The sequence below is a fragment of the Psammomys obesus genome, unplaced genomic scaffold (assembly GCF_907164565.1).
Source record: "Psammomys obesus unplaced genomic scaffold, mPsaObe1.curated_primary_1811, whole genome shotgun sequence".
NCBI lineage: Eukaryota > Metazoa > Chordata > Mammalia > Rodentia > Muridae > Psammomys > Psammomys obesus.
This window is the reverse complement of record NW_026587382.1, coordinates 230,413-250,069: the sequence shown is the minus strand read 5'-3', so window position 1 is coordinate 250,069 and position 19,657 is coordinate 230,413. Positions and strand designations below refer to the sequence as shown.

The window sequence follows — 19,657 nt, the reverse complement described above, 5'->3', positions numbered from 1 at the left end:
TTGATGCAACTATGTGCCAGAATTCACTTCCCATATAACTAACTCCCTCCCTCCCTCCCTCCCTCCCTCTCTCTCTCTCTCTCTCTATATATATATATATATATAGTCTATATGTCTAGATAGTATAGAGACTCAATGCATCTATATGTATTTTTTAAATTTGCCTGTCCTTTATGTTTTAAAGTTTTTTTTAATTTAAATTCCTATTTTTGAATATTTTCTACCCATATGCAAGTGCTATATTTACATCATATCTGTGCGTCCCTTCTCCCCCTCCAATTCAACCTGCATTCCTTAACTTTCTCTCAAGTCCGTAACTCCAGGGTTGAGCATACTGAGTTTATTCAGTACTGCTCAAGTGTGAGTGTGCTGAGGTGGGTCACTTAGGAATGGACAGCTATAGGGGCTCATCCCTGGAGAAAGCAGACACTTCCTCTCAAAGCAGCCATTGATTGCCTGTACCTCCTCATCAAGGGAGTGGAACCCCGGGAATTTTCCCCCTTTGTTGTGGTATGTCAGCTGGTAGTGTCATTATGTCGGTCTTATTTCTGTGAACATATTGTTAAGATTTGTATTTCTTTCACCATTAAACTCTATTTGTTTCTACCTTTATTCTATTCTGAGTAATAATACTAAAAACCGTGGTCCAGGAATATTTTTCTATGTGTCTGTTATCAATCTGTTTGGGGCATATGCTTGAAAGTGGAATTGGTAGTTCTTATGGCTGAGAAACAAAGAAATGTTCAATATCCTTAACCATTAAGGAAATGCAAATCAAAACAATCCTGAGACTCCACTTACACCTGTCAGAATGGCTAAGATCAGTAAAACAAATGTCATGTGATTTCAATTATTTGAACTCTGTTAAAATTTGTTTTGTGGCAGAATGTATGGTTTCTCCTAGAGAATATTCGTCTCAAATTATTTTCTAATCTTGCTGAATGGGAAATTCTGTGTACATTTGCTGGGGCTAGTAAGTCTGTAGTCTATGTTATATTGTGATATTTTATCTGGGTATTATGTCCATTGTTGAAGGCATAGCTCTGGAGCTTATTGTCATTGCTATAAAATTAGTCCATTTCTCCTCATTCTGTCTGTTTGGTACGTATGTATTTATAATTGTTTATTATTGTGAATTAAGTTATTTGTTTTTCTCCTCCTTTTACGATTGTTTTATTTAAAATATGATGCTGAAGATGGCTAAACGATGCTGAAGTCCTCAAAGGCCCTGGTGCTGAGGCTGTGGTGAGCACCACTCTCGTTGGGTCCAGGCACTTCACACAGGATTTTTTGCATTTGGATGCAGTTTTGGTGCAGGATGATGTACCAGGAAAAGATATGTTATCATTTTTAGTCCACCTTATTGCCTATGCAATGTGCAATTTTTTTTAAAAAAAACCATTTAGTTGGCAATAAGTAATTTTTTCCCTCTGTACTCGTGTGCAAATCACGAGGGCTGGCAGCTTGGCAGTTCTTCACATACTGAGTCTGAAATGCACAAAACAAAGCAATCCATCAGGACTCAGTAAGGACACCTTTACAGTCGGAGCTAACACCTGCTCAGTAAGTGTCCTAACCTGGCACGAGCCAATGCTAGACTCCCAGGGCCGTGGAAGAAGAGAACAGAAGCTCCAATGAGTCTGTGCATCCCTGGACACACCCAGAAAACAGAATGCTAAGCTTTGTTACAGGCTATCAGAACGTGACTGAGTGTGGACAGGTAATCTCAGGTCCAGTACCCATCAATTCCGTTTAATCGCACATGCGCATGCACACACCCATGCTTACGCCTCTCTACCTTCCGGTCATGTGTACTAATAACCCCTCACACCTTAAGGTGGCTCACAACTGCCTCTACCTGCAGTTCCATGGGGATCTGGCCATTTGTGTGTGCATATATCTACACACACACACACACACACACACACACACACACACCAATTAAATTACAAAAGAACTGTGGAAGAGTAAAAAACCAAGGATGGTGTTATGTTGTGCAGGCACTCAACTGGACTGCCTTTAGGGTCCTGACAACTCTTATGTCAGTACCTATGTCCTATGACATCATCTGGGCCAGGTACTTAGTGGCTGGTCTCCCACTCCCTCGCTCTGGGGTGCCCCCTATCATGTCTGTCTCTCTCTCCTTCCCACTCTCTATCTTCATCCAATAAACCTTTTTCATATAATATTTGTTGTGTGCATCATTTTAAAAATAACAGATGATATAAAACATACTTGGATTTTAGTTAATAAGATTAGCAGTGGAGTGGGTAAGGATAAGGATTTAATATTAGATAACTTTGAAGAAAAAAAATTTTAAATCAAGGTAGGTAAAGTAGCTAAAAGGAGAAAGGTAGGATACTGTTTGAGTTGAAAGATCTCAGAGACTGTTAAAGCTGTGGGAGGTTTTGATTAAGAAGTAAAAGGAGGAGGGGTAGGAGTAAGAGAAAGATGAAAAGTTATGTAAAAAGGAGAGCTCTACTAGGAGGTGGTGGCTACAGAGAATGGCAAATAATGCCTTATGGGACACAGGCGGAGAAACATAAAACCCAATATACAATATATTGTATGTTGAGCAATATACAAACAAAAGCAAAACCATCATGAGACACATAAAAAGAATAGAAAGTAAAATGTGGGAAATAAGAGGCAAAAAGATTACTTAGGGGCTGAGTTACTGGCACAGGTGGGCTGAGTTGAAAGGTGATGCCCTGAGACCCCCCTGGCTTTAATAGGTTCCATGTGGTGGTGTGTAGCAGCGGAGAGAATGGGAGCCAGTGATGGCTGCAGCCTCAGCTTTCTTGGGAATCTTTGGGGCTCTTGGAGTCAGAGACCTGCTTACTCAGCATTCTCTGGTTGCACACTATTCCCTGGTTCCTTGTGTTCTCTGGTTCCAAACTGCTCCCTGGCCCCTCAGTGTTCTCTCTGTAATTGGTTTTGTAATCAGCAGCTGGGAAATGTTAGAGGAGCGTGGTAGGATGAGCTAGAAAAGACTGAGACTCAGTTATGAAGACTAAGAAACTGGTCTCAGACATAGAAATGCTATTAGGAATATGTATTCTATCAGAGAAAATGGCTCCCTTGTTACACCACTGCAAAGAACTGTGACTGTGCCCTTACAACTCTGTAGAAGGCTGAACTGAAGTGATGGGCTAGAGTTTCTGCTGGCAGAAATTCCAAAAACAACTTTATGCAATGGACTGGGTGGATGGTTTTGGCCCAATTTAGCATGATTTGAGAGCAAAGGGAAGCATAGCAAAAACTTTGGAAAAATCTCAGCCTAGCCAAGGGGGTGGGGTGGGAAGTGTGTGTTAGGAAACAAAGCAAGACAGTAGAGTGCCTGTCTTCCAAGGAGTTTGGCATGGACAAAGGGAACCAACTGCTCTGTGCCAGGACAGCAGGAAGGAGAGCTGAGGGTATCTTAGAATATTTGACAGGCCCAAAGCTCTGGGAGGCTGGAATTGTTTCAAAGAAGGCCCTAGAACTCTCTAAACCGATCTGCATTGGAAGTCATGTGTCTTTAGCAGGAAAGGGCTCTGCGGTCGTTCCGACCATCGTTTCAAGCAGGCTGAGGTGAACTGCAGCTCATGCAGGCAGCTGATATGTGGGAACAGGAACAGGGTGATGGCTTTCCAGATGTGAAGAATATAGGAATTGTGGGCTCGTGGTGGCGTCCGCTGAGGTTTCCACCCAAAGACTGGAAAGGCAGGCAGAGTGTGCTTTAGGATCAGGGTCTCTCCAGAGATCTCTCAATACCGAGCAAAGCTGTAAGAATGGACCATATTTTGATGGCCCAGAACGGGAGGATGGGCAGCAGCTTGTACTTGGGAAAGTCACCGATGTTAGAATGCAACCCAAGAGCGCAACAGTGTAAGCAGCGAGCCCTGGATGGCAGTGCCTAAGGCGAAGGTTCCCCTCCACGCCCACGCCCACAGAACACTGGGCTTCGGGCTTACATTTTAATGCTTTCTATCTGGGCTTCTGTCTTCCTTTGGACCTTTTTTTTTTTTTTTTTTTCTTTTTACCTCCCCATTCCTCCCCTCTGAAACATGAATCTTCATCCTATCTCCATCCCAGTCCTGCATCGTGGAGGCAGGCATTCTGTTTTGTTGTTTTTGTTTTTTGTTTTTAATTTTACAGCCACTCACAGCTGAGTTTGCTGAGTCGCGTCTCAGATGAAACTTTGGATGGGGAGCCTTGAGTGCTTCTCCAGAGCTTTGGATCCAAGAGGATGAAATAAATGTATTTGCATTGAGAGGCAGACCTGAGGGGCCCGAGAAAGAACACTCCAGCTTGGACACCTTGTCCTGTGAAGGGGTGAATGTGCTGGGATTCTGTCTTTGGTGCGGTGTGGAAAGAGGTGCTGAGACTTTTAAGAGTTGAGGCTCAGAGGGAAGTCTTTGCAGGCCTCCTGTACACGGGCTTCTCGTGTCAGGGTCTATTGTTTTCCATCTCTTTAAATTTCCTCCTTGATGCCATCTGCTCTGATGTGATGCAGACGGGTTCCCTCACTGGAGCTTTTTCATGCTGTTTGGGCTTTTCTGCTTCTAAACCTCCTTTCTTTGTAAGTGTTCAGCTTTGGTTGTCTTGACCTGGTGATTGAAAATTTCAGCTCAGCAATGTACATCTCATTCTTTTATTCCTAATGTTTGCCCTTGCCTGTGTTCGTATACTAGTCGGCTTTCTCTCACAATAAAATGCCTGACACAACTTAAACAAACAGCTCAGCTCGTGTTTCTGTAAGTTCCATCTGGCATGAAGAAGCGCGGTGACTTTGGGTCTCCGGTGAGGATGCCAGACAGTACCACGAGGGACCAGTATCGGAGCAAAGGCAGTGAGTGAGACTCCCCCAAATCATAGCCAGAATAAATCCGCCTTGCGGAGAGCTTGCAGTTCGGCATGCCAAACTGCAGCAAAACAAAGCCTTTCTCAGGGTTCTGACGGTGAGCAGCCGTGGCTCCTGGGGTGTTAACGGTAGGCGGCGCCCCAAGCCCAGGTATGCATTAATTCTGCAGCGGCCCGTTTCAGCAGCCTTCGGTGTGTGTGTAGGGAGGGGGTTGACTGTGAATGGGTGCAGCTCACCCCCCACCCCGACCCCGACCCCGCAGTTCTCACTGCTTTGTAAGTAACTCAATAAATTCATTGACTCATCTGGCTGGGCTTTCTGTAGCCAGTTTTTAGACCTCAGTGCTGTTCCAAGACTCCTTTGTACCATAGTAAAGAAATTGACTGCACAGCAAACCACTCATAAGGTGGGCCACAAGCTCCGCAGCCTCAGCAGCATGCTCCTTCAAAGGCACAGCTTCTGGGGGGCCTAAGCACCTCGCAGCAGTCTGGTTTCTCAGAAGTTCCACCATCTCACTGTAGCCATCGCCCCAGGGACCAAACCGTCAACACAGACTGTGGAGGCCACTGTATGTATTTAAACCAAAACACCCTGTGTTGTTGTTTTGTTTGTAGGCTGCTTTCCTAATTGCATTTAGGCTTTTTTGGTTTGATTTGGTTTGGTTTGTGTGTGTATGCAGTCCTTTAGAGCTGTGTTTCTTCAGGGTTGGTTTTCTGCAGCTTGATTTTGGTCCTCTGAGTGGGGCATTTCTTCCTGGTACTTTGTGTGTCCTGGGGTCTTTCCTTATTGAAAAATTTTATTGAAAATTGAGCATTAGGATAAACATCTACTTGTCCAGTCTTTGGGAACTGGCTCCCTGAAAGGGCAGAACTTGACTAAGTAGCTTGCTCTGAAAATTCCATTGTTTTCTCTGGAAGTAAGCACTCTTTCTGTTTGTTTGTTTGTTGATTTTTGTTTGTTTGTTTGTTTTTATTTTTGTGATTTTTCAAGACAAGGTTTCTCTGTGTAAAAGAGCCCTGGCTGTCCTGGATTCACTGGCCTCAAACTCACAGAGATCCATTGCCTCTGCTTCCTGAGTGCTGAGACTAAAGGCATGTACCACCATGCCCAGCCCAGCTAAGCACTCTTTCTGAAAAGAGGATTTGAAGTGTCTTCATTCTCCTTAGAGCCTTGACTCAGTTGCTTCCACTATCATGGACAAGGAAACACTTGCATAATGATTAAGTATGGGGCTCCAAAAATAGATTTTTTTTTTCCATTTCATCAGATATCTCTCTTCTGATATCGGAAACACCAAGTACTGAAGATGCTACGTAAAAACTTTCTTGTAGAACAGCAGCTGCCTCTCACAGATTTGCCCTCTAAACATCTCTCCTCCATAAATATAGGTCCAGGGCCACATGGACTCAGGACGTTCTCTCCTTCTGGAGGCAGGACTATAAACAGGTGAAGGGGTGCATGGGAATGGGGGTGTTGTACCCTGGCATGGTTTTCAATAGGAAGTTAATGTTTCTAATTTCTGTGTTTTAGAGATTCTGAAATTTTTACTACAATACAGAAGTCACCCATAATTTGAAACAGACTTAAGACAGTAGTAATAGATAAATTCTTAAAAGTTTTGGTCCTACAAGTGCAGAGGATGTTGAGAGAGAGAGAGAGAGAGAGAGAGAGAGAGAGAGAAGAGTCAAATTATCTCCGGAGTTTCAAATTAGAACTAAGTAGAATGAAAGACATTCTCTGACGTAGACAGCGATGGAGAAGAAACTAGCTCATAGAAATTGAAGACTGCGGGTGCAGGCTCAGTCATGGCCTGGGCACTGGTGTAGAAATTAGGTTCTGGGATCAGGAATTTCATCAGAATTGAGTGTGGGTCACCAATGAGTATACAGGAAGATGAACTAGGACATACCCAGGACAGTGTCTATTCCACAGACAGTATGGTCTCCTGAATCAGTCTTTGTGGACCTCAATTCTGGTGTTAACACACATTGGTTCAGATTAATTAGCTTTCCTATGACATCTATTGATTCAGATTGATCCACTATGCTATGCCTTATTTTCTCTATCTATAAAAATTCTTAGCTGGGCATGGTGGTGCATGCTTCTAATCCAAGCACTCAGGAAGGTGGGGGCAGATAGATCTCTGTGAGTTCAAGGCAAGCCTGGTCTACAGAGCAAGTCCAGGACAGCCAGGGCTACTCAGAGAAACCCTGTCTCAAACAACAACAACAAAACAAACAAAAACATCTTTTGAGGAGGATCCAGACCTGTGAGTCCCCAGGAACAGCCAGCTCCATATCATCCAGGCCTGCAGGACCCCAGGAACAGCCAGGTTAGAGCACGCCAGCCTGGGACATAGGCTGCAGGGGAACATCCAGGCTTGCAAATTCCCAGGAACACCAAGCCAGCAGAGCAATGAGCAGCCTGCTATTGCCTGAGCTCCACTATCAGCCCAAGGCTGTGCTTGCCACCCCAAGAAGTCCTGTTAGCTTCAGGAACATCCAGCCAACACCAGGGACAACCAGGTGGCTAAAGGCCAGCAGAACATAATCAACAAGAGCCAGGAAAATATGTCATCACCAGAACCCACTATCCTCATCAAGTAAGCCCTGGACACCCTCACACAGCAAAAGAAGATGACCTTAAATCCAACCTTATAAATATAATAGAGGCCTTAAGAGAGGATATGAATAAAGTTTTTAAAGAAGTAAAAGAAATTTCAACCAAACAGGCAAAGGAAATGAATAAACCCCTTAATGAAATACATGAAAATACAATTAAACAAGAAAAGGAAATGAATAAAACTATCCAAGCCCTGAAAATGGAAATATAAGCAATAAAAAAAAATACAAACTGAGACAATCCTGGAGATGGAAAACCTAGGGAAGAGAACAGAAACTATAGACATAATCATCACCAACAGAATATAAGAGATGGAAGAAAGAATCTCAGGTGTAGATGATACAGTTGAAGAAATTGATACATCACTCAAATGTTAAATCTAAAAAATTCCTGACATCAAACATCCAAGAAATCTGGGACACTAGGAAAAGAACAAATCTAACAATAATAGGAATAGAAGAAGACTCCAAGCTCTAAGGCCCAGAAAATATTTTCAACACAATTATAGAAGAAAACTTTCCCAACCTAAAGAAAGAAATGTCTATAAATATATAGGAGCCTACAGAACACCAAATAGATTGGACCAGAAAAGAAAAAAATCCTCCCATCACATAATAATCAAAACACTAAATATACAGAACAAAGAAAGAATATTAAAAGGTGCAAGGGAAAAGGGCCAAGTCACATAAAAGGCAGACCCATCAGAATTACAAGTGACTTCTCAACAGAGACTCTAAAAGCCAGAAGGGCCTGGGCAGATGTCTTATGGACATCAGTCCAACTACTATACCCAGCAAAACTTTTAATCACCATAGAGGAAGAAAACAAATAAAACGTGAAAAAAAAAACTAATTTAAACAACATCTATACACAAATCCAGCCTTACAGAAGATATTAGAAGGAAAACTCCAACCTAAGGATGCTAACTACCCCCACAAAACACAGGAAATAAATAACCCCACATCAGCAAAACGAAAAGAAGGAACACACACACACCACACACATACCACACACACACAAACACACTCTCCACCACCAACATCACAATAACAGGAATTAACAATCATTGGTCATTAATTTCTCTCAACACCAATGGACTCAATTCCTCAATAAAAAGACAAAGGCTAACAGAATGGATGTGAAAACAGGATCCATCATTCTGCTGCATACAAGAAACATACCTCAGCAACAAAGATAGACATTACCTGAGAGTAAAGGGCTGGAAAAAGGTTTTCCAATCAAACAGACCCAAGAAGCAAGTTGGAGTTGCCATTATAGTACCTAATAAAATAGACTTTCAACCAAAATTAATTAAAAGAGATGAAAAAGAACACGTCATACCAAAGGAAAAACCCAGCAAGCTGATGTTTCAATTCTGAATATCTATATCTCAAATGCAAGAGCACCCACATTCATAAAAGAAACATTAATAAAGCTTAAATCACACATCAAACACTACACATTAATAGTGGGAGACTTCAACACCCCTCTCTCATTAATGGACAGATCATCAAGACAGAAACTAAATGGAGAAATAATGAAACTAACAGAAGTCATGAATCAAAAGGACCTAACATAGCTATAGAACATTTAACTCAAACACAAAAGAATATATATTCTTCTCATCACCTCACGGAACCATCTCCAAAATTGGCCATATACTTGGTCACAAAGCAAGCCTCAAAATACAAAAAAATTTTGTTCAAGATACAAAAAAAAAAAAAAATTGAAATAGTCCCTTGTATCTTATCAGACCACCATGAATTAAAGCTAGATTTTAACAACAGAAACAAACCTACAGACAACAGAAAAAACCTACAAATTCATGAAAACTGAACAACTCTCTATTCAATGACCACTGGGTCAAGGAAGAAAGAAAGTAACTAAAGACTTTCTAGAATTCAGTGAAAGTGAAGGTACAACATACCCAAGCTTATAGGACACAATGAAAAAAGTGCTAAGGGGAAAGTTCATTGCACTAAGGGCCTTCGTAAAGAAATTAGAGAGTTCTAATACTAGCAATTTAAAAACACACCTAAAAACTCTACAATAAAAGGATGCAAACACACCCAAGAGGAGTTGATGGCAGGAAATAATCAAACTCAGGGCTAAAGAGAAAAAAATAAAAAGAATCAATGAAACCAAGATCTGGTTCTTTGAGAAAATCAACAAGATAGACAAACACCTAGCCAAACTAAGTAAAAGGCAGAGAGATAGTATCCAAATTAGCAAAATCAGAAATGAAAAGGGAGACGTAACAACAGACACTGAGGAAATACAAAGAAATCATTGGGTCTTACTTCAAAAGACTGCACTCTACAAAATAGGAAAATCTTAAGGAAATGGACAATTTTCTTAATAGATTTCACTTGCCAAAGTGCCAAAGTTAAAAAGCTCTATAGCCCCTTAGGAAATAGAAACAGTAATCAAAAATCCCCCCCCCCCAAAAAAAAAAAAAAAAAAAAAAAGCCCAGGGCCAGATGTTGTTGTTTTCAATATGTCTTTTATTGTTCCAAAAGACACCCCAAATCAAACCCTATAATTCAGCATCTTGTTTCTGGAGCAGGGTAACTTAGGTCTTTGTCATCAGCCTGCTGCACAGTTCCCTTTTCAGACACATAGATACCATCTAAAAACTTTCTGATATCCTTGTTTTTAACTGTTGTGGCTTGCTGAATCAGCACTGCTGAATTTGAGACAAGTTCAATATCATTTCCTTCAAAGATTAATTCATCCTTCTGGGCTGGAGAGACAGAACAAGCAACACCTGTCCTCATCCGAACCCTGTGGATGTATTTTTCACCCAAGAAATTTTGGATTTCAACCAAAGACCCATTCACCTGGAAAACGACATTGATAAAGAAGTGAGCATACACAGACCTCATCTTGGTTTGTTTTTTTTTCTTTCTTTCTTTCTTTTATTACACTTTATTCATTTTGTATCCCCCCATAAGCCCCTCCCTCGTCCCCTCCCAGTCCCACATTCCCTCCCCCTTCTACACGCATGCCCCTCCCCAAGTCCACTAATAGGGGAGGACCCCTTCTCCTTCATTCTGATTTTAGTCTATCAGTTCTTACCAGGAGTGGCTGCATTGTCATCTTCTGTGGCCTGGTAAGGCTGCTCCCCCCTCAGGGAGAGGTGATCAAAGAGCAGGATAATCAGATTATGTCAGAGGCAGTCCCTCTTCCCATTACTATGTAACCCACTTAGACACTAAACTGCCATGGATTACATCTGTGCAGGGGTTCTGGGATATCTCCATGCCTGGTACTTGGTTGGAGTATGAGTCTCTGGTAAGACTCCTGTGTTCAAATTTTCTGGTTCTGTTGCTCTCCTTGTGGGGTTCCTGTCCTCTCCAGAACTTACTATTTCCCACTTCTTATATAAGATTCCATGCACTCTGCCCAAAGGTTGCCCATAAGTCTGCATTGATAGTCTGCAGGGCAGAGCCTTTCAGAGGCCCTCTATGGCAGGTTCCTAGGTTGTTTCCTGCTTTCTTCTTCTTCTGATGTCCATCCTCTTTGCCTTTCAGGATGGGGATTGAGCATATCAGTCAGAGACCTCATCTTGTAATGGAAGCCCAGTGTAGCACCGTTGCTCATGTTCTGAACATGACTGTAGATGGTTCTGACAGTGGCCAGTTCCTTTCTGTTACCCCACCATTTGTCAACCCTCAGTCTCTTCCCTTTCTTTCCAAGAAGACTCAGCTCTACGTTGATGTGATTGAAGTGTCTCTGCAGGATTCCCCTGGGGCCCTTCACAATGCCTGTGCGCCCTTTCAGAGTGATGTCGACATTTTCTGGGATGCCCACCCTCTGATTGCTGAGAATGGTCTTCATTCTCACAGTAGACGGGGCAAAGACAAGCCAGCTTGTTTTAGCACAGAATTTTACCAGACTTTCATAGAAGAACTAATACCAATACTCTTCAAACTACTCCACCAAACAGAAACAGAAGAAACATTGCTAAACTCATTTAATGAATCCACTGTCACCCTGATACCTAGAACCACACAAAGACTCAACAACAAAAAAAGAATTTCAGATCAATTTCCTCATGAACATTGATGAAAAAAAAATACTCAGTAAAATACTTGCAAACCAAATCCAAGAGCACATCAAATACATCATCCATCATGATCAAGTAGGCGTCATCCCAGGGATGCAGGGATGGTTCAAAATACAAAAATCCGTCAATGTACTCCACCATATAAGCAAACTTAAAGAAAAAAAAATCACATGATCATCTCATTGGATGGCAGTTAAAAGCCTTAATAAAATCCAACACCCCTTCATGCTAAAAGTCTTGGAGAGATCAGGGATACAAAGCTCATACCTAAGCACAATAAAGGCAATATACAGCAAGCCAGTGGGCAAAATCAAATTAAATGGAAACTCAAAGCAACACCATTGAATTCAGGGACAAGACAAGGCTGCCCACTTTCTCCATTTCTCTTCAATATAGTACTTGAAGTTATAGCTAGAAAAATAAGACAAGTAAAGGAGATCAAGGGCATACAAATTATGCCCTTGGAATAATTTATAAGGAAGACAATAATAATAATAAGGAATAATAATAAGGAAGACAAAGTATCTCTATTTACAGATGATGATAGTGTACATAAGTGACCCCCAAAATTCTACCAGAGAACTCCTACAATTGATAAACACCTTCAGCAAAGTGTCTAGATACAAAATTAACTTAAAAAAATCAGTAGCTCTCCTGTATACAAATGACAAAAACAATCTGAGAAAGAAATTAGAGAAACAACACTATTCACAATATCCACAAATAATATAAAGAATCTTGGTGTAACTCTAACCAAGCAAGTAAAAGACCTGTATGACAAGAACTTCAAGTCTCTGAAAAAAGGCAATTAAAGATGTCAGAAGACAGAAAGATGTTCTTAGATCAGTAGAATTAACAGTAATAATTGCCATCTTACCAAAAGCAATCTATAGATTCAATGAAATTCCCTTCAAAATACTAACACAAGTCTTTATAGACTTTGAAAGTACAATTCTCAAAAACAAAAACAAAAACAAAACAAAAACTCAGAATAGCTAAAACAATCCTATACCATAAAGATCTTCTGGAGGTATCTCCATCCCTGACTTCAAGCTGAACTACAGAGCAACAGTAATAAAAACTATATGTCACTGGCATAGAAACAGACTAATGGATCAATGGAATTGAATCGAAGAACCGGAAATAAACTCACACACCTATGGGTGCTTGATTTTTGACAAAGAAGCCAAAACCATACAATGAAAAAAAAAAAAAAAAAAAAAAGCATCTTCAACAATTGATGCTGGTCTAACTGGCTGTCTACATATAGAAAAATGCAAATAGATCCATATTTGTCATCCTGCACAATACTCAAGTCCAAGTGGATCAAAGACCTCAACATAAATCCAGACACACTAAAGCTATTAGAAGAGAAAGTGGGGAATAGCCTTGAACTCATTGGTACAAGAGACAACTTCCTGAATAGAACACCAGCAGCTCAGGCTCTAAGATCAGAGCCAATAAGTGTGACCTTATGAAACTGAAAATCTTCTGTAAGGCAAAGGACACTGTCAACAGAACACCCTACAGACTGGGAAAGGATCTTCACCAACTGCACAACTGGCAGAGGGCTAATGTCCAAAATATATAAAGAACTCAAGAAATTAAACACCCATAAACCAAATAATCTAATTAAAATGGGGAACAGAGTGAAACTGAGTTCTCAACAGAGGAATATCAAATGTCTGAGAAGCACTTAAAGAAATGATCAACTTCATTAGTCATAAGAGAAAAATCCAAACTACTTTCAGATTCCATCAACCCATCAGAATGGCTAAGATCAAAAACTCAAGGGACAGCACATGCTGGTGAGGATGTGGAGAAAGGGGAACCCTCCTCCATTGCTGGTGGGAATGCAAACGTGTACAACCACTTTGGAAATCAATCAGGCACTTTCTCAGAGAATTGGGAATAGTGATACATCAAGACTCAGCTCTGTCACTCTTGGGCAGATACCTAAAAGATGCTCTACCATACAACAAGGACGTTTGCTCAGTTATGTTCATAGCAGCCTTATTCATAATAGCCATAAACTGGAAACAACACAGATGTTCCTCAATTGAAGAATGGATAAAGAAACGGTTGTACATTTACACAATGAAATACTATTCAGCTATTAAAAACAAGGAAATTAAGAAATTTGTAGACAAATGGATGGAACTAGAAAAGATCAACCTGAGTGAGGTAACACAGACCCAGAAAGACACACATGGTATATACTCACTTCTTAGGAGATATTAGCCATATAGTATAGGATAACCATATTACAATTCACAACCCCAAAGAAGCTAAGTAACAAGGGCCCAAGGATGTTTAAATCTCACTCAGAAAGGGAAATAGATTAGACAGCAGAAGTGGTTGAAGAGAGGGAGCAGGATAGGAGAGGGAGTGCTGGGGGAAATGAGAACAGGGTCAGATGTGGGGAGAGCAGGAGCAGGACGACAGAGGGCTTGTAAAGAGAAAAGAAAGCATGGCCAGGGTCATCTCTGAGACAAGCTAGAAACCTATGGCAGGGTAGATTTCTTGGAGGATATGGGGATGGTTCTGACTGAGACCGCTAGTGGTGGGGGTCATGGAGACTGAAGAAACCACCCTCTAGCCAGACAGGACTCCTAGTGGAGAGAGGAGAACTCCAACCCACCCACAAAAACTTTGACCCAAAGTTTACCTTGCCTACAAGATGTGTAGGAATAAATATAGAGCGGAGACTGAGGAATATCCGACCAATGCCTGGCCCAACCTGAGACCCACCCCAAGGGAGAGAGCCACCCCTGACATTGTTAATGACACTCTGCTATGCTACCAGACAAGTACCTAGGACAGCTGGCTTCTGAGAGGCTCTACCCAGCAATGCATCAAAACAGATGCTGAGACTCACAGCCAAACATTGGGTGAAGTGCAGGGCACCAAACAGAAGAGTTGGGGGAAGTATAGAAGGACCCAGAGGGGACAAGAACTCCACAAGAAGACCAACAAAGCCAACTAACTTGCGCCCAGGAGTGGTGGCAGGGGGTGGGGGCGCAGGCTTGCAGAGACTAAAACACCAACCAAGGACCATGCATGGATTGGACCCGGGTTCCCTACACATATTTACCCAATGGGCAGCTTGGTCTTCATATGGACTCCCTAGTGAGGGGAGCAGGGGCTGTCTCTAACAAAGACTTTGTTGCATGCTTTTTGATCACTTTCCCCTGGCAAGGCTATTTTACCAGGCCACTGAGGAAGAGAATGTGCTCAGTCCTGATGTACGGGAGTGGGTTGTTGTTGTTATTGTTATTGTTGTGGCTCTCCTTTTCTAAGGGGTTGGGGAGGGAGGATAGGAGGAAAAGGGAGGAAAGGTAGGATCAGGAGGAGAGGAGGGAGGGGGCTACAGTTAGGATGTAAGTGACTAATTAAATTAGTTAAATTTAAAAAATAAAAAAATCTTTTAAAAAAAGATTGTGTGTGGTGTGTGTGTGTGTGTGTGTGTGATTACAGAAGGGTGCCCTCAAAGACGAGAAGAAGCCACCAGATCCCCTAGAAACTGTTATAGGCAGTTGTGAGCTGCCTAAGGAGGGTGCTGGGAGCTGAACTCAGGAACTCTGGAAAAGCGTCGGGCTCTCTTACCTACGGAGCCGCCTCTTCTTGTCTCACAGGAGTGTTGTGAGAAGCAAATGGTCACAACAGTGCCTGGTATACAATTCCTTAGAGCTTTGTAAATTGGGGGGAGGGTTATGATGCAAATACTTTTGCCAGGCAGAAATGGCACTCAAAGCCCTGAGTCAGGGTTCTAATTACCTTTGTCCATGTCCTGAAAGGCCTTTTGGTTCTAAAATTTACCCTGGTTGTGGATATCCTATTCTTGCTTTAACAGAATTTGAACAAGAAACTTGTGTAGACAGCTAGGAGTTAGTCTGAGCATTTCTGAACCACCAACATGAATGGGGAAAAGTGGCAACTGCAGAACTACAACTTCTGTGAGAGCCTTTGTCTAAGGCTGTAGGAAGAGGTGAGGAACATAAGAGACCTGTGCGCGCGCGCGCGCGCACACACACACACACACACACACACAGGTTATTAGAGTTTCCTGGCTGGCCTGGTTCTTGATATGTAATTCCAGGCTGTGCTAGAACTCATGGCAATCCTTCTGCCCATTCCATTTTGACAGAAAAATGACAGATGGAGTGATAAACAGTATTTTTGTTTGTTCTAGTGATTAGATCAAATGTATCCAGTAAACAGTTAATACACTAACAATCCTATTGATGAAATGTCTTGTCTGATGAAGAAACAAATAGCCTCAAAATTGCATTTTTATACTTTTATGTTTCTGCTCTGTTTTGTACAGGCTTATACTTGGTTTGCAGCAATATCCACTGGGTGGTGTCTGCAGCCTGAGGCAGATCTCACTTGGCAGGAAATTAACACCTAGAATCTATAAAGACCAATTAAATACCCAAACCTAAATCATCTAGGCAGTAAGTGGACTAATGAATTGAAAAGGCTATTCCCACAGAAAGAAATACAAACAGCCAACAAATATTTCAAAAAAAGAAGTATTCAGTGTCTTTAGTTACCAGGAAGGGGGAAACAAAACAAAACAAAACAAAAACAACTTTAAAACTGCTTCGATATTCCATCACATTCTGGCCAGAATGGCTATGGTCAAGACGATCAGTGGCAACAAAGGCCAGCAAAGATGAGGGGAGAGACCCTTACTTACAGCTACTATGCACATCCATGCTCATGTTCTTAAAAACATGAAACGCTAAGTACCACGTGACCCCACTAGGCCACTCCTGAGACTACTCCCCAAGGCTCCTAAGCCAGTGTTCTACAGAGATACCTACATATCGGCTCTTATTGCTGTACCGCTCACTGTAGCCAAGATACCGGACCAGCCCAGGGGCTTGTCAAGAGAAGAACAGGTAAAGGATGTGTGACAGACACACAGTGAAACTATTCACCTGCAAAGAAAAAATGAAATTACAGAATTCACAGGAAAATGGGCGGAGATGGGAAAATAAGCAAAAATAAGCCAGGCTTAGAAAGACATAATTTTGCCTGTTTTCTCTTCTATGCTGTCTGCTGTGACGTGATGCAATTGGTGGGGAGGCAGCTCTAATGTTTCGACAGGGTGTCCCCAAGTTCCCTGACTTGTGGTTGTTTCTTGTGTTTCGGTCCCCAGAGAAACTCAGTCTCAAACAATAGCTCCCATCTCATGGTGCCTATACCACTCTAACATGTGGGGAATGCTTGCAGCGTGGCGACAGTAACTGTCATTCTGAGTCCTCACACTTGACTTAAGCCCTGTCAGAACTGGGAGCTGGTTCTTTGGGGTTAGGTCTGTTTAGCCAAGGTCATCGTGTCTAGCACATGGCCATGGCTTCTCCTCACTGGACTGGAAGCCATGGCTGGAGACGCAGGCTGCTTACCACTTTTTCCTGCATATAGCCTCTCTGTCGTGCTTCTCTGGTTCCCTGTCAACTGCTGTGTGACTCCTAATATTCCTCCTCTGTTACTCTCTTGGAAATAGAATCTCAAATCCTCTGTGTGTGAGAGTGTGGGTGTATACACGTATGCATGTGCTGTGCTGGGGATAAAACCCATGACCTCACACATGTTGAGCAAATGTTTTTCCACTGGACTACACCCCACTCTCTTAGAAATAAGCCATGTCCTTTGTTACCCTCTTTTCAGTCACACAGAGGCAGCTCCTAATCTCAGAAGCCCTGTTTGCCTGATGTTTGTACTGTCACCCTGTTCTTCCTTTGACATTAGAGAATACAGGGTCTTTTTTATGCCATCTTCTAGCTAATATTTAATTTTCTCTAATTTTAGTGTCTTTCTAAAATAACGCTTTGGCTAGCATACAAACGAATACTGTTTTATGTGTTTTCTCTGCCTCCTTCCTCTTCTTCTCTGGTGACACCTAGACTCCGTTACCTTCCTTTGTTCTCTACTCCTCTCCCTTTACACCTCTCTCTCCACCTTCATAGTCACCTTTCTAGTTCTTCTGTCTTCAAACCCTGCGTGTGTTTGTACTTCCAGAGAGCCTAGCTGCTTAGATTAAAACTAACTAACTAACTAACTAACTAACTAACTAACTAACTAACTAAACACAAAACACCAAGATCTGGGGCTGGACAGATAGCTCAGCAGTTAAGCGCCTTTGCAATACTTGCAGAGGACCCAAGTTTAGTTCTCAGCTTACTTATGGCATCTCAAAACCATCTGTAACTCCAGCTTCTGAGAAACCAATGCCCTCTTCTGACTCCTGCAGGCACCAGGGACACACATGGTGCCCATACATACATGAAGAGAAAATACTCATATACATGAAACAAATAATGTTTTTTAAAGAATTAAAAAAAAAAAAGAAATAAACGATATTCAAGTCCAGTGACCAAAATGTGTGGTGTCTTCAGCAACGGCCTTATCAAATTCTAGGGACATACAAGGGCAATATAAATGGCTTGTATTATTTGAGGAATCTCCAAATACCTCCAATCAATTACCTCCAATAAAATAGATAGTTGTGATCTATGTTTGGCACTGCACTTTTATTTTGGCACACTACAGGTTCTTGGAGAGGCATTATTTCCTATGTAGGGTAACACAATTTGACTCAAATATATAGATATCTTATAATAGGTGTGTGTGTGTGTGTGTGTGTCTGTGTGTGTTAATTACTTTTCCATTTCTGTGAAGAAATTCCATGACCAAGGCAACATAAAATGAAACAACTTGATTTGGAGCTCCTGGTTGCAGAAGGTCAAGGTCCATATTACAATGTAGCCATGGTGTTTATGGTCCTTTACTTTCAGGGACAGTAGGAATAATTCTGGGAAGAAGTGGATTAACTTCTCAAGGGTTTATTGTGCATCCAGATATCAAAGATGGAGATTGCAAGGAAGAAATTAAAGGTGAATGTGAAAGAGGAGATGCAAACTAATGCAAGGGATAGAATTGCTCAGCTGTTACTGTTTCCTTACATCAGGGGCAAGGCTACTCCAGTAGAAAGAGCAGGGGCTTCTGGGAGTACTAGAACACCTGTGTCCTGGGAAACAGTGGTTAATGGGCAGAGACCCAAATTAATGATATAGATGAATGATGTTTGGTGGATACAGGAGCTGATGTCAATATATTTTCCCCAAAGTCTTGGTATCCAGATTGGCCACTTTAAAAGGTTTATACACAGTTTATAGGAATTGATAGATTATCACAAATAAGACAAAGTGTCCAATGGATTAAATGTGTGCAACCAGAAGGGCAAACAGGGAATTTGAGATCCTATGTAGCTGACACAGTCATAAATTTATGAGGAAGGAATCTTTTACAAGGGTACTCCAATTAATCTTTTACAAGGGTACTCTTTTGGGCCTGTCTGCAGGCCCAAAGACAGCAAATGAGAAAATTAGGGATGATATGGTAGATGCTCCTGGAGAAGCTATTCATATGGGTAATCAAGAGCTAGCAAAAGCTGCGTTCATTGTCCAAACATAGGACTTCACAGAAATTGAGTTTCCAAATTTATAATAGGGGCCACTGCTGAAATACCAACAGCCTGGCCCCTGAAATGGATATCAAACAGATCTTTGAAGGTAAGAACAGTGGCCCATAAAAAAAGAAAAACTGCAGGCATTTGAACAACTGGTACAAGAGTAGCTGGAAGCTCAACACATAGAGGGTCTACCAGCCCATGGAATTCCCCTGCGTTTGTTGTAAAAAAGAAATCAGAAAAAATGGAAGATGATGATGGATTTAAGATCAGTCAATAGAGTAATTCAACCAATGGGACCTTTACAGCCTGGACTTCCTTTACCTTCTTTGTTACCTAGATCATGGCCTATAATAATAATTGACCTAAAAGATTGTTTTTTCACAATACACTTGCATGAGCAGCATAGGGAAAGGTTTGCTTTCTCAGGACCTACTGTGAACAATAGTGGCCCAATTAAGAGACACCATTGGAAGGTACTGCCACAGGGAATGTTAAATAGTCCAACTTTATGTCAATATTTTGTGCAATAACTGTTAGAAATAATTCATAGGCAATTTCCTCAATCGATCAAATATCATTACATGGATGACATTTTGTTGGCTGATTCTGACACAGATACTTTAGAGAAAATGTTTAA

At 41.6% G+C, this 19,657-nt stretch overlaps 1 protein-coding gene across 1 annotated transcript; it reads right to left on the bottom strand.

The window, feature by feature from the left end:
* Positions 1–10,011: 10,011 nt before the first annotated feature.
* On the bottom strand, positions 10,012–11,308 carry LOC129673878 (60S ribosomal protein L9-like). The gene is made up of 2 exons (XM_055603736.1): positions 11,031–11,308; positions 10,012–10,348 (listed from the first exon to the last, which is right to left on the bottom strand). Exons 1-2 carry the CDS (start codon positions 11,306–11,308, stop codon positions 10,012–10,014), a joined length of 615 nt encoding a protein of 204 aa, XP_055459711.1.
* Positions 11,309–19,657: the final 8,349 nt, after the last annotated feature.

Coding starts and splice junctions, on each gene's coding strand:
- LOC129673878 (XM_055603736.1), bottom strand. CDS start 11,308: ATGAAGACCATTCTCAGCAATCAGAGGGTGGGCATCCCAGAAAATGTC. Junction 10,349..11,030: donor GGCTTCCATTACAAGATGAG/GTCTCTGACTGA, acceptor AACCAAGATGAG/GTCTGTGTATGCTCACTTCT.